This window comes from Salvia splendens, chromosome 5 (assembly GCF_004379255.2).
Source record: "Salvia splendens isolate huo1 chromosome 5, SspV2, whole genome shotgun sequence".
NCBI classification, from domain to species: Eukaryota; Viridiplantae; Streptophyta; class Magnoliopsida; order Lamiales; family Lamiaceae; genus Salvia; species Salvia splendens.
In genome coordinates this window covers 31,051,371-31,064,601 of record NC_056036.1, presented here as the reverse complement: position 1 = coordinate 31,064,601, position 13,231 = coordinate 31,051,371, and the positions used below count along the sequence as shown (strand labels likewise).

Genomic DNA, 13,231 nt, shown 5'->3' with positions numbered 1-13,231 from the left:
CATCCTCAGAACAGGATCCGCAATCTCCTCCCCTGTCGACTACCTTGTCTTGAAAGGTCTTGCACCCTTGGCCCCAATTAGAGTCCATGCTTCCTTAGCGTTGAACTCCTCCAAGCATTTCGGTTGGCCGATCTCTCGCCGAGACCAATCTCCTCTTTTATCTTCTTCAGGGCTCAGCAGACCCAGTCGCAGTGACCCCCTTAGGCTCATCACCATCTTCTGGTTGAACACCCTAAAATGGATGGATTCTTCGTCCAAGTTGGTGGTGTACTCAAAATTGAAGGATGTAAAGAATTTCTTCTCCAGATTCACCGACACCTCACAAGGTGCGTGTTCCAATAACCATCCAAAACCCATTCCTCTAATGTAGCCCACAAATTGCTCCTTGACACCAATCATCTGCAAGGAGGGATAGGGAATCTTTCTTCCGGATTGCACTGGCCTTGACTCTGATACTCTCCCCGCGCAATTCCTCCTCAACTTTGGGTCTTCAAACTGGATCATAGCCTCCAGCAGCTTTTGATCCAGATCTATCTGCTCTCTTTCGAACACCCCGATATGTTGATCCTCCTCCTGATGGTGGAGTGGTTTGGTGGGGTGGTTGGCAGCAGCATCCCGGATCACTACCCCCAGCGATGCCGGTCATGATTTTCTATTCTGGCTTGGGGTTACCACCCACTTCCCCTTTCTCTTCCTTTCTGCTGCTTCTCTTTTCGCAGCTGCCAAAACTGCAGCCTCTTCCCGCATGCTTCTTAATTCCTCTCTATCCAGCCCCCTTTGCGTACGGAAGCTCCTTCTTCTCGCCCTCTCAATTAAGGTCTCTCTATCATCGTCTGACTCCCTTTCCTCCACGTTCACCTTTTCTAACGCTCTTCCTGTTGATTCTTCCCCAACTGGCTTCCGAATCTCTCCTTCCTTTCTTCCATCGGTCTCGCCCTCTTCTCGAATGTTTCTTTCCTCACCGGACTCCACCCTTTCTTCGATTTCCGCCTTTTGTTCAAGATTGGCGACGGGTCTGGTTGTTTCCGACAGGAGGGTTTGGGTTTGAAAGGCAGTCGATGTGCTGGGAGGTTGCGCCCACTGGTTCTTTCGGGATTAGTTCACCGATTGGAGTTCCGATGGGAATAGGAGTAACTTGACTTTCTTTTTCCTTAAATTTCTTGGCCAATTTGGAGAAAACCTCACTCATCTTGTCGCTCGGAACGAATGTCTCCATTACGTCTCCCAGAATCCTAAGGTACGAACTGCTCATGGACGTCTCCATTGGCTGAGACGTACCTGAATTTGGGGACACCATTGTGTTGGGAAATAAACACAGGCAATCACGAATATGAAAGAGAATGAACACAAGAAGTTGTTTACCCAGTTCGATACAATGTGTATCTACGTCTGGGGGCGATGCCAAGCCAGGGATTTCACTATATAATTTCAGGATGATTTAACAATGAGGGAGCACCTCTATTTATAAGTAACTAGAGAGCCCTAATTCTAGTCAAACTAGGAAACATATTCCATAAGGAAATATCTTTTAAGGAATAAATCTATCACAAGGAAATATACTTCAAGGAAACAAATCCTAAACATGGTAGGAGATATTTTAGGCTCCATAATTAACAATCTCCTACTTGGAGACTAACAACTCCTAAACAACCATTTCCTCGTGATCTCATCCCTTCATCCACTTAGCATCGCCTAACCTTCTCTTCAAGTTCCAAGGCCAATTGAAGCTATGCATAGCTTCAATTTCTCTAAGGTCACCACCTTAGTAAACATGTCTGCAGGATTCTCACTTCCAAGTATCTTCACAAGTTGCAGGATTTTCATCTCCACTAGGTGTCGGATGTAATGATATTTCAACTCCACATGCTTTGTCCTAGAATGAAACGCTGGATTCTTCGCCAATAAAATAGCACTCTGACTATCACTGTAGAGTATGCTACTCTTCTTTTCCTTCCCAAGTTCATCTAAGAAACTCTGCAACCACACCATCTCCTTGCTTGCCTCTGTCGCAGCTACATATTCAGCCTCCGTAGTAGACAAAGCAACAGTCTTCTGCAACTTAGAAGTCCATGAAATAGCAGTACCACCATAAGTAAATACATACCCGGTTGTGCTTCTTCTCCCATCAAGATCATTGGACGCCAAGTCTGCATCCACATAACCTGCCAGCTCGACATTCTTGCCATTGAAACATAAGACGCTTTCTCTAGTACCTCTCAAGTATCGAAGGATCCATTTAACTGCTTCCCAATGTTGCTTGCCCGGATCACCCATGAACCGGCTCACTACTCCCACTGCTTGTGCAATATCAGGCCTCGTACACACCATTGCATACATAACACTGCCAATTGCTGAAGCATAAGGAATTTTCTTCATTTCAGCACGTTCTTCTTTTGTACTCGGCGACTCCTTCTTCGACAGCTTAAAGTGACTGCCCAAAGGCACACTTACTGGCTTCGAATTATCCATGTTGAATCTTTCCAAAACCTTACCAATGTAAGCAGCTTGCGAATGATACAATTTTCCTGCCGCCTTGTCACGCTCGATTCTCATGCCCAAAATTTGATTAGCCTCTCCAAGATCTTTCATGGAGAATCGTTCAGACAATTGCCTTTTCAACTTATCCATCTCCTTTTGATCACCTCCTGCGATCAACATATCATCAACATATAATAACATAATAAGATAGCTCTTGTCAAACCTCTTGTAGTAACAACAATGGTCAGCGTAGCATCTTTTATAGCCAATCTCCATCATGAATCCATCAAACTTCTTGTACCACTGCTTTGGAGCTTGCTTTAAACCATACAAGCTCTTCTTCAACTTGCATACAAGGTTTTCCATTCCTTTTACTATGAATCCTTCAGGCTGTGTCATGTACAACTCATCCTCCAAATCACCATGAAGGAATGCCGTCTTTACATCCATCTGATGTAACAATAGATTTTCTGCAACTACCATACTCAACACTAAACGAATAGTAGTTAGTTTCACAACAGGAGTGAACACATCTGTATAATCAATACCGTATCGTTGCTCAAATCCCTTGACAACCAGCCTAGCCTTGTAGGGCTTGCTACCATCAGCTTCACCTTTGATTCGATAGACCCACTTGCAATGCAATGCCTTTTTCCCTTTAGGAAGTTCCACAAGCTCCCATGTGCCATTTAGGAGAAGAGAGGCAAACTCGTCATCCATGGCAATTTTCCACCTTCGTTTATCAGGGCCTTCTCCTGCCTCTGCATAACACTCGGGCTCACCACCATCAGTAAGTAACAAATAGAAATTAGAGGGCGAGTACCTATCAGGTGCACGTCGCTCTCTAGTCGATTTAGGCAGCGGAATAGTCGGTGGTGGAGTGCTTGGTTCTTCTTCAAGCACCTCTTCAGCATTCTGACTCTCCTTGCTCCCACTCGAGTTTGAGATGTCTAGCTCGACCACTTGTGGCTCAGAACTGCTGGGACTTGACGCCTCCAATCTATCCTTGTACAATACCTGTTCATTGAAGATGACATCTCTACTGCGAATAACCTTACGGTTCTGCTCATCCCAGAGTCTATAACCGAACTCATCGCCTCCATAACCAATGAACGTACACTTAATAGATTTAGCATCCAACTTACTTCTCTCAACGGAACTAACATGAGCATAAGCAACACAACCAAAGATGCGTAGGAAAGATAGATTTACCTCTTTTCCTGTCCAAACCTCCTCGGGTATCCGAAACTCCAAGGGAACTGATGGACCTCTATTAATTAGGAATGCAGCTGCGTTGACTGCATCTGCCCAAAAACTCTTTGGCAATCCACTTTTCAACCTCATGCATCTTGCTCGCTCATTCAACGTTCTGTTCATGCGCTCTGCGATTCCATTCTGCTGTGGAGTTCCTTTCACAGTTTTCTCCATGCGGATTCCATTCTCGGCGCAGAATTCCTTGAACTTTGCAAGTTCATATTCTCCTCCATTATCGGATCTTAGACACTTCACCTTCATCCCGATTTCAGTTTCAACAAGGGCTTTCCATTTCCTGAAAGCGTCAAACGCATCGGATTTACTCTTCAGAAAATAAACCCATAGCTTTCGAGTAGAGTCGTCGATGAAAGTCATATAATATTCAGAGCCTCCTAGGGACTTCACAGGTGCTGGTCCCCATAGATCAGTGTGGACCATCTCCAACTTCTGTGTCTTCAATTTTCTGCCTCCTCTTGAGAAACTCACCCTTTTCTGTTTCCCAAACACGCAATCCTCGCACAGGCCAACTTCAACAGTTTTCAAGCCAGGCAGTAAACCTCTTGAGCACATTATCTTCATCCCTTTCTCGCTCATGTGGCCAAGACGACAGTGCCACAAATCTGCATTATTTGCCTCACTTGCAATATCAATGCAATCTTTGGAGTTAGTTGTGGTATACAACGTACCCTCCTTCTTACCTCGAGCTACTATCATAGCTCCCTTGGTAATCTTCCAATTGTTGCAGCCAAACGTCACGGTGTACCCCTCTGCATCAAGCTGCCCAATCGAAATCAAACTTCTCTGCAATCCAGGAATGTGTCTGACTCCATTCAGTTTTATTACGGATCCATTGGACGTCACTACCTTCACGTTTCCCTTTCCCACGATATCTAAGGGCTCGTCATCAGCCAGATGTACCTTCCCAAAATCGCCAGAAACGTAGTCTTCCATTATCTCCACATTGCTGCAGGAGTGAAACGACGCCCCAGAATCCAATACCCACGATTCCATCGGACTACTGACGCTCAAGACCAACGCCTCGCCATCGTCATCAGACATGGAAGCGTTTGATGTCTTCTTGTCCTTCTGATCCTTATTCTTATACTTCTTCGGTGCCTCACATTGATTTCTAAAATGCCCAAACTCATCACAATTCCAGCATTTAACTTTATCCAAATCCTTCCTGGATTGACTCCTTCCTCTGGAATTTGATCTTCCACGATTTTGCTTTCCCTTCGATCTGCCTCTCTGTTCTGTATTCAGTGCTGATCCCGAAGTAGAAGATCCTGATTCTCTCCGGCGAACTTCCTCACCAATCATCAGATCTCTTACTCTGTCAACTGTTAGTTTTGTCTCTGCAGCAGTAACTACTGTCACTGTGCCAGCCCAACTCTCAGGCAGAGACGATAGCAAAATCAGGGCACGAATTTCATCATCGAATTTTATATTAACCGAGTTCAGTTGCGAAGTAATCATGTTGAACTCGTTGAGATGTTGTTGCACCAACTTTCCCTCTTGCATTCTAAAATTAAACAATCGTCTAATCAGATGTACCTTGTTTGCCGTTGATGGTTTCTGATACATGTCCTCCAAGATCTTTATCATCTCCTTTGTCGACTTTGCTGCAGTCATGTGATAAGCCACATCCTTGGACAACGATAGCCTAATCGCGCTCATCGCTTTTCTGTCCAGCAGCTCCCACTCCTCATGTTCCATCTTTTCGGGTTTGGTTTTTAAAGGCTTCCAGAGATCTTTACCGTACAGGTAATCCTCAATCTGCATCTTCCAAAATCCGAAATCAGATCCATCGAACTTCTCTACAGCAATTTTCTCATCGATCCCCATCGTGATTTCTGCCTCTTAAACCCTAGGCTCTTGATACCAGTTGTTGGGAAATAAACACAGGCAATCACGAATATGAAAGAGAATGAACACAAGAAGTTGTTTACCCAGTTCGATACAATGTGTATCTACGTCTGGGGGCGATGCCAAGCCAGGGATTTCACTATATAATTTCAGGATGATTTAACAATGAGGGAGCACCTCTATTTATAAGTAACTAGAGAGCCCTAATTCTAGTAAAACTTGGAAACATATTCCATAAGGAAATATCTTTTAAGGAATAAATCTATCACAAGGAAATATACTTCAAGGAAACAAATCCTAAACATGGTAGGAGATATTTTAGGCTCCATAATTAACACATTGATTGGGTGGGTGGTGGCGTCATGATTTTCGGAATTGGAGTCGTAGGAATCAACCGCGCTCGTCGCCCTACTGAGTGTTTCTGAGGATGGCTGGTGGATGATTTGTCCATGGGTGGTGGTGTGGGATGTTTGTGCCTGAAACTGAGAGATAAGAAGTTAGGAATTTCGGAGGTTGGAGAAAACTAAGGGTTTGCTGAAATGTGAAGAGGTAAGAGAGAGAAGAAGGTTTGATAAGTAGAGGTAGAAGGGGAAGAGATAACGGTACTTATGATGTCAGCGACCGTTCGACTTCTGCTCCAGATTTTGAATTTCAAATTTTTCCAGCTTCCTTCACCCCTCCTCTTTTTATCTCATCTGGTTAAAAACAAAATTTTGCAGTAACTTCCTCTCTCTTACCTATTCAGTCAAATACTTATCCGAAAATAAAACACGCAAAAACAAAACAAGAGATTCTCTGGAATACTGGCGGAGGATGTTCAAGATTCTGAGGAGTTCTGCATTGAAATTCAATTCTCCTCCAGATTTCGAAAATATTTTTGTTATTTTCGAGCTTAAAAAGTATTTTTGGAAATTTTCTTAAAATAAAAACTAAAGGTAATTAAATATTTTATTCCAGGTCGTAGGCAATTCTCGAAGTTCACTTGAGCAAGTAACTCGCTCACACATGTGTATTGAGCTTATGCAATTTCCAAGAATTGTCTAGTGACCACTTATATAATTGATCAAGCTGAGTGTGCACAGTGGGAAATCTCCCACTAAACATATTGCTGACTTATTTCTTTATTTTCTTTTTAGATGGATAGATAAAGATAAAGTTATAAGGCAGCATACTCCCTGAAACTTTGCAGTTCCTAGGATGTGGTGGATCACTTGAGTTGCAAGTTTACACTTGCTCTTCAGAATTTGACCTGCTTCGATTTCCACCAAAACTTAAGAAGTAGTACTCTCTGCCCAGTTAATCATCTTTGTACCTCTGTACTCATGAGTTAGCAGCTTCCTTGTCTTCTCACAGTCATCCATCCTCTGGTACCCGTTGCATTTTTCACAGTTGAGTGGATCAAGTGGATCTGAGTTTCTTTCCAACTTGATCAGTTAAGAAGTTGGTACACCATTATGGAAATGATCATCAACTGGAGATCTTGAATTAACTTTTCTCTTATCTATCCACCAATTTTTCTGAAGACACATCACCAACGTGATACCCTACTTTTCCTTGTGATTCTTATATGTCCCCTGAACTTTCTTATTCTCCTTAGGACGTAATCCAGGGTTAGGAGGTTTTTCCATCCTAAGCGGTTCCAGCCATGGTTGTAGCTGCACCCCGTAGATAAATCTATCAGCTTTTCTTTTCGATCTTTCTTCCTCCAGTCATGGTTCTTCCTCTTCATAGCAACACCCTTCAAACATAGCGATCACTGGAGGTGGTCTCTCTGCCGGTGCATTTTCTCCATCCTCTAAAGTTGTGAATTCTTCCACCATCTCACCTAGCACATGTACTTTCTCTGACTGGAGATAGAATAGTGTATTGTCGACTTCCATACCACGCTTGATGGCTCCATCTTCTTCTCTTGAGGCTTATCATTTTCCTCCTCTAAAGTTTCTTGTAGTGCTTCATCATCAGGAGGTGTGGTAATCGACTCCTTTTCGGTTCGTGTCTCAGTCTCAGCTGATTCTATCTCAACAGTTTCTCATTCCCTTTGTTTCTCCGGTAGTACCTCTAACTATTCCTCCGCATTTGCTGGTTCTTCTTCTTCAACTTCACTCGCACCTTCCTCCTTTTCCTTGTTCTCATGCACCTCAGACCTTGCTCTGTTTTCTTGTAGCTCCTTCATCATTTTGGTCAATAGAGCGACCTGCCTGATCATGTCATCTATGTTGGATTTCTTTTCATTATGAACATGCTGCATTTCCATCACCAGTTCATCATTTGACCTCATGCAGCTCCTCACGCTCTGTTGTGATGCGGTCCACCCCTCACTCATTTCCCTTGCAGATTCTGCATGTCGACTTTCGTTCAAGAGTGGTTGAGAACTTTGTTGAGGCTGAGGTTGATCTTGATGTTGATCAGGACAAGTTTGGCCTTGGGAACAATGAATATCTTGAGTTTGCCACTCCTCATTCGACCATGTAGAGAAGTGATCCCCTGCCTCGGGAGAGTAGGTCTGATAAAGATGACTTGGGAATGAAGGATAATGGCTGGAGTAGTCAGGTTAGTACGTTGGTGGGCTGAATTCATAGCCCTGAAATTCAGGGTAAGGTTGGTAGTGTGAATATCCCATTTGCCAAAAGGGTGTTTGGGTGGATCTCGGATAGGGCTCTGTATGGTATGGGAAAGGTGGGTACTCTTCTGCCCAGCTCCATTCTCCACAGTGTGGGTACTCCTGTTGGTACACCTCTGCTTGACCTCTGGGATTCCAACTCGTATTTGAACTCCATATCTCCCCTGTATTCTGGTGAAAGCTTACTTGATCAGTCTGGAAGTGGGTTTGGATAGGAACGGCTTGAGGTTGGCTTGGCTCGATCACTAACTGGAGGATTTCCTCTAGCTTGTCAATCCCGCTCTTCAGTTGATTATCCATGTCCTCTGTGGGAGTACTTCTCACTTTTTCTTGCACTGAGGCCATTGATGTATCATCGTACTCTCTTTTTGCATTTAGAAGCTTTTCTAGGACAATCTTAGCCTTACTCAGCCTTAGTTTGTAGAAACTTCCCCCGCTTGACGTGTTCACCAATTCTTTGCTCTTTGCATCCATTCCATCGTAGAACTTTGAGTAGATCTCCACTTCCAACAAGTTGTGATTTGGGCATGCATCCAGAAGACCTTGGTATCTGTGCCAATATTTGTTCAAGCTCTCGTCATACCCTTGGGTAACTTCCCTGATTTCCCTCCTTTGGGCATTTTTTCTTGCTGCTGGGATGAACTCGTTCAGGAACTCCATTTTGAAATCTGACTACGACTTGATGACGTTGGGTTCCAATCCCCTAAACCAAGCATCCGCTTCGCCTTTCAGAGAGAGGGAAATGACCCTTAGCTTGAAATCCTCGTCACTTGACCCCTTTGGCCTTTTCTGCACTCTGCAAATTTTTTCGAACTCACGAAGGAATTAAATCGAGCTATCCTCACTGACTCCCAAAAAGGTAGGTAAGACAGCAAGCACTTCTAGGTTCATATACACAGCTTCCTGTCCTGGAGGGATAGATATGGCAGATGTCGGCTCATTCACCGAGTGGGCATAGAGTGAACCTATCTCCAGATCTTTTTCCTGGCCACAAACCATGTTGGTTTCCTCCTCGGCTTCCTCCTTGTCTGGGGTGGCCATTAATTTGAGTGGAATCACGAAGGTGATGTCCTCGCTTTCTTCACAGTTGGCATCCGAGTCAAATGGTGGAGTGAGAAGTGATTCACCCTGAACAGTCTGTGGCTCCACTCCTTATTCTTCTGTTTGCCTCCTAAACTCGGTGCCTTCCAACCGGGGTAAATAGAAAACAACAAAGAGTTTATTTACAAAATTTAAACTAAAATTCTTAAGTAAAACTTGAGACGCTCTGCCCATCTATGTGTTCTCTTGCTCCAGTAGTCCCCTTGGTTCACACCAGCAGAGGAAACGGTTGATCCACATAAATAAGGACATTGCTTCATCTCTGTTGTTGCCCTGAGATATCCCTCAACTGAAATCAAAACAAAGAAACAAAGAAAATATCAACAATATTTACACCCAAGGTGTCTCACAATAAATGTAGGATAAACACCATCATCCCCGACAACGGCACCATTTGAAAAGCTCTGTATCTTTTGTGTGTTCTTCTTCATTCTCTTAGTGTATCATTGTGGGTCGCTCAGGTTTGATTGTCAAACTGATCCGGCTGGACAATTTGTACGCCTTTTACCCATGAAAACAGGTGAGTGGATTCGGTGGAGATTCAGACTGATCAACTCAACTTAATCCTACTTGAGTGAGATGAATGGAAGAACTCAAAAGACGTGTTTTCAAAACCTTAACCCTAAATACTATTAACTAGTATAGGGAAGTAAGGATCGATCCCACAGAGATGAGGAGTTTGACATTTGTTTGCTTGACACGACTTGAGGATGGCTGCTGCCACGCTTTCTAGGGGGTGGGTTAAGTTAAACTACTGGACTTAAGAAATTTAAACTAACTAAATTGATCAACTCATAAAACTTAACTAATCTACTTGATCAACTCAACTGGACTTTCCATAAATGGACAAACAGAATAAACGGGGACTGTCAGTCCCATGCAAAGTGTACGATAAAGTAAAAACTTTCTAACAACTTCATCTTCTTCACCAAATCAACATGGAAAACAGAACAAAGAACGGATCTGAAAAGTTACGCAAAATATAACATCATAACAACATGTAAACTTGAATCTACTTCTAAGATCTAAACTACGACTACATAAACAAGAAAACTAATCCATAATCATTCAGACATGAAACATAAACTACTAGATCTAAACATCCTGAAAACTCTCAAACATCAACACCAGATCTGACCAAATCAAAACAGAACAGGACATTTTTTTAAGCTAATACGTGTGACATGGAAAGGAAACCGAAAAATAGATCAGCAACATCATGCATGAAAGAGAACACATCGACTGAAAACGAAATCACCTTTCGAGGGATTGAATACTGTAAAAACTCTTATTTTATTTTCCAATGAATAAAACAGATTATTTTTGTCATAATGTTGTTATGTTTTACATTTAATGGATGTTTATTGCATGTTTAAATGTATAAGTAACTTAACAAAGTCTAAGTCTTTGTTTTAGTAGACCAGTTGTGGGCATCGTACACTTTAAGGTAACACGGTCAGTTCTGAACAAAGAAAAATAAGAATTTCACAACCCAGATAGGCTTAGACTACCTATCGTGAAAGGTTGCAATGTCAGTCCGCATATTTCTAAGTCTTACTGAAATAAGATGACATTGGTGTGGTAGAGCACTGAATTAGATCTAACAGCGAGACAAGTCTTTATGCTATCTACTGAAAGACGAGGTCTTGATAATTATTTGTTTCTTAATCAATGTACGTTAGTATTGAGCATACGGTATTGATTATGGTGCGGGTTTTTCGTAACCCAATAATCCTGGTATATTGGGTAGTGATGATTAATATCTAGTGGTGCTAGGATTGTTATTATGTTGAATCGTGCGCGAGGTGAGTCTCGTTTGATAACGTTCTCAAAAGGAGCTTGAAATATGGCTTTATTATTCAGAACATATCTAGTTGGAGTTTGATTACTCTATGAATAATAAATAAGCGTTTCTTACTGAGTCCACTCTTGAAATTAATAAGATGTTAATTAATTAAGTGTGTAGCAGACACTAATTAATTAATGGATGTTTCTACTTTAAGTGCGGGAAACAAATGACAAACAATGGAAACCCGGATTACTTATAATTTCGGATTTGGATGGGGAGTTCAATATTACTTCTGTAGTGGCTGCTCGTAATATTCCAATTAAAGCTTATATTAAATTCTGGGTTCAATTTAATTAGTAAAAAGCTAATTAGGGGAGCTCATATCCAAAACCTTCCATAGATCTTTGTCTGGGCCCAATATGTGACTTAATATAAATAGGAGAATAAAGGACACAGAAAATACACTTAATTTTCTTCATAAAATTTCGTCCCCCTCTCCTTCTTTGAAGAGGATGAAAATTTCCTTTCAGCTCTCCTTCGTGAGATCAGTTTCTGTCTTCTTTATTTAAGTCCTAGTATTCTGGTGAGATCAGCACACCCTAATATCAGTTTACAGTCCGGGAACTAGTCAGAAGATCTGTGGTTTAGTACTCAAGATCTTCACGTGGAGAAGACGCTAGCTATCTTCAATTCTTTGGAGAATCATCAAGGTAGAATGACTAATCCGTAGAAAAGCATGTTTTAGGTTTCAATTATTCTTAAAGCATGATTTATTTGAGTTATGAGCATGATACATGTGATTAAAGCATGATTTATTTGAGTTATGAGCATGATATATGCGATAATTGCGCGAATAGAATTTGTCTAAATAATCTGCTAAATAGATCGCTTTCATTATCTGATTTATTTGAATGCACGCTTTCGTTGCCAACCTATTCAGATATTTTGTTGCATTATTGTATGATATCTCATTTTGCGTATACGAAGTACTATTGTCATATTTGAGATGAAATTATAAGTTGTATGTTGGCAAGATTAGAGAAACACAATCGAAGAACAACAATAGAAGTGAAACGGAAACTATATTACTCAATACGAAAACAAATATTCGATCATGGATCGTTTACACCAGCTCGAAACAAATTTTGGGAAGAGAAGAAAATCAAAAGAGGGAAAATGTAACAACCAATAACTAAAGAATTAAACAAACATTTTATTTCCTAATCAAATCCAACGGCTAGCTGAATCTAACAGCTGAGACTAATCGCGATCAAATTAAAGAGATCTGACGGCTTCTGAAGCTTTGGAGCAGAACACAGCTCATTTCCTGGACATTCCAACCAACTTAAACACAACTCAAATTTCTCCTTCGCCAAGGACTTGGTGAGCATGTCAGCTGGATTTTCCAAAGTTTCCACTTTGAAGACTTTGACTATCCCCTTCTCTATTTTTTCCTCACGAAATTCAAACGCACATCAATGTCCTTGTTTCTTTAATGAAAAACATGGTTTTTGGCCAACCTTATAGCGTTGTTATTATCACAGCCTATAGCCACTGCCTATACCCTTATTATCACAGGCTATAGCCACTGCAGCTTGCACCACACCAAAATCCGCTGCAATTCCCTTTAGCCAGAAACTTTCTTTTACTGCGGCCGTTAATGCCATGTACTCCGCTTTGGTCGTGGGCAAGGCAGCCACACTCTGCAAGCTTGACTTCCAGCTCACAGCAGCCCCATACATGGTGAAGATGTAACCCGAATGAGACTTCCTACTGTCGATATTCTCAACATAGTCACTGTCACAATACCCAACCAATGCATCTCCTTTCACCTCATCATCTCCTTTAAACAGAATTCCAACATTCTCTGCTTTAAGATCCATTTAAGAGCTAGACAATGCTCCTTACCATGGTCAGCCATGAATCTGCTGGTGACACTAATGGCCTAAGCTACATCTGGCCCTGAGCTTATTATGGCATACATCACATTGCTCACAATATTGGCATAGGGAATCATTTGCATCTCAAGCCTCTCTTGCTCATTTTTTGGCTTCTGCTCCAGTCTGAAATGTTGAGCCAATGGAGTTGAGGTTGGTCTTATGTCTTGCATCTTGAACTTCATG

General features: G+C 41.9%; 1 protein-coding gene across 1 annotated transcript; it reads right to left on the bottom strand.

Moving 5' to 3' along the window:
- Nucleotides 1-12,646: 12,646 nt before the first annotated feature.
- LOC121804098 (secreted RxLR effector protein 161-like) lies at nucleotides 12,647-12,991 on the bottom strand. Its single transcript, XM_042203640.1, has one exon. It carries the CDS (start codon nucleotides 12,989-12,991, stop codon nucleotides 12,647-12,649), a length of 345 nt encoding a protein of 114 aa, XP_042059574.1.
- Between the last annotated feature and the right edge of the window lie 240 nt (nucleotides 12,992-13,231).

Excerpts from the sequence above, each read along its gene's own strand:
- LOC121804098 (XM_042203640.1), bottom strand. The coding sequence starts at position 12,991 with ATGGATCTTAAAGCAGAGAATGTTGGAATTCTGTTTAAAGGAGATGAT.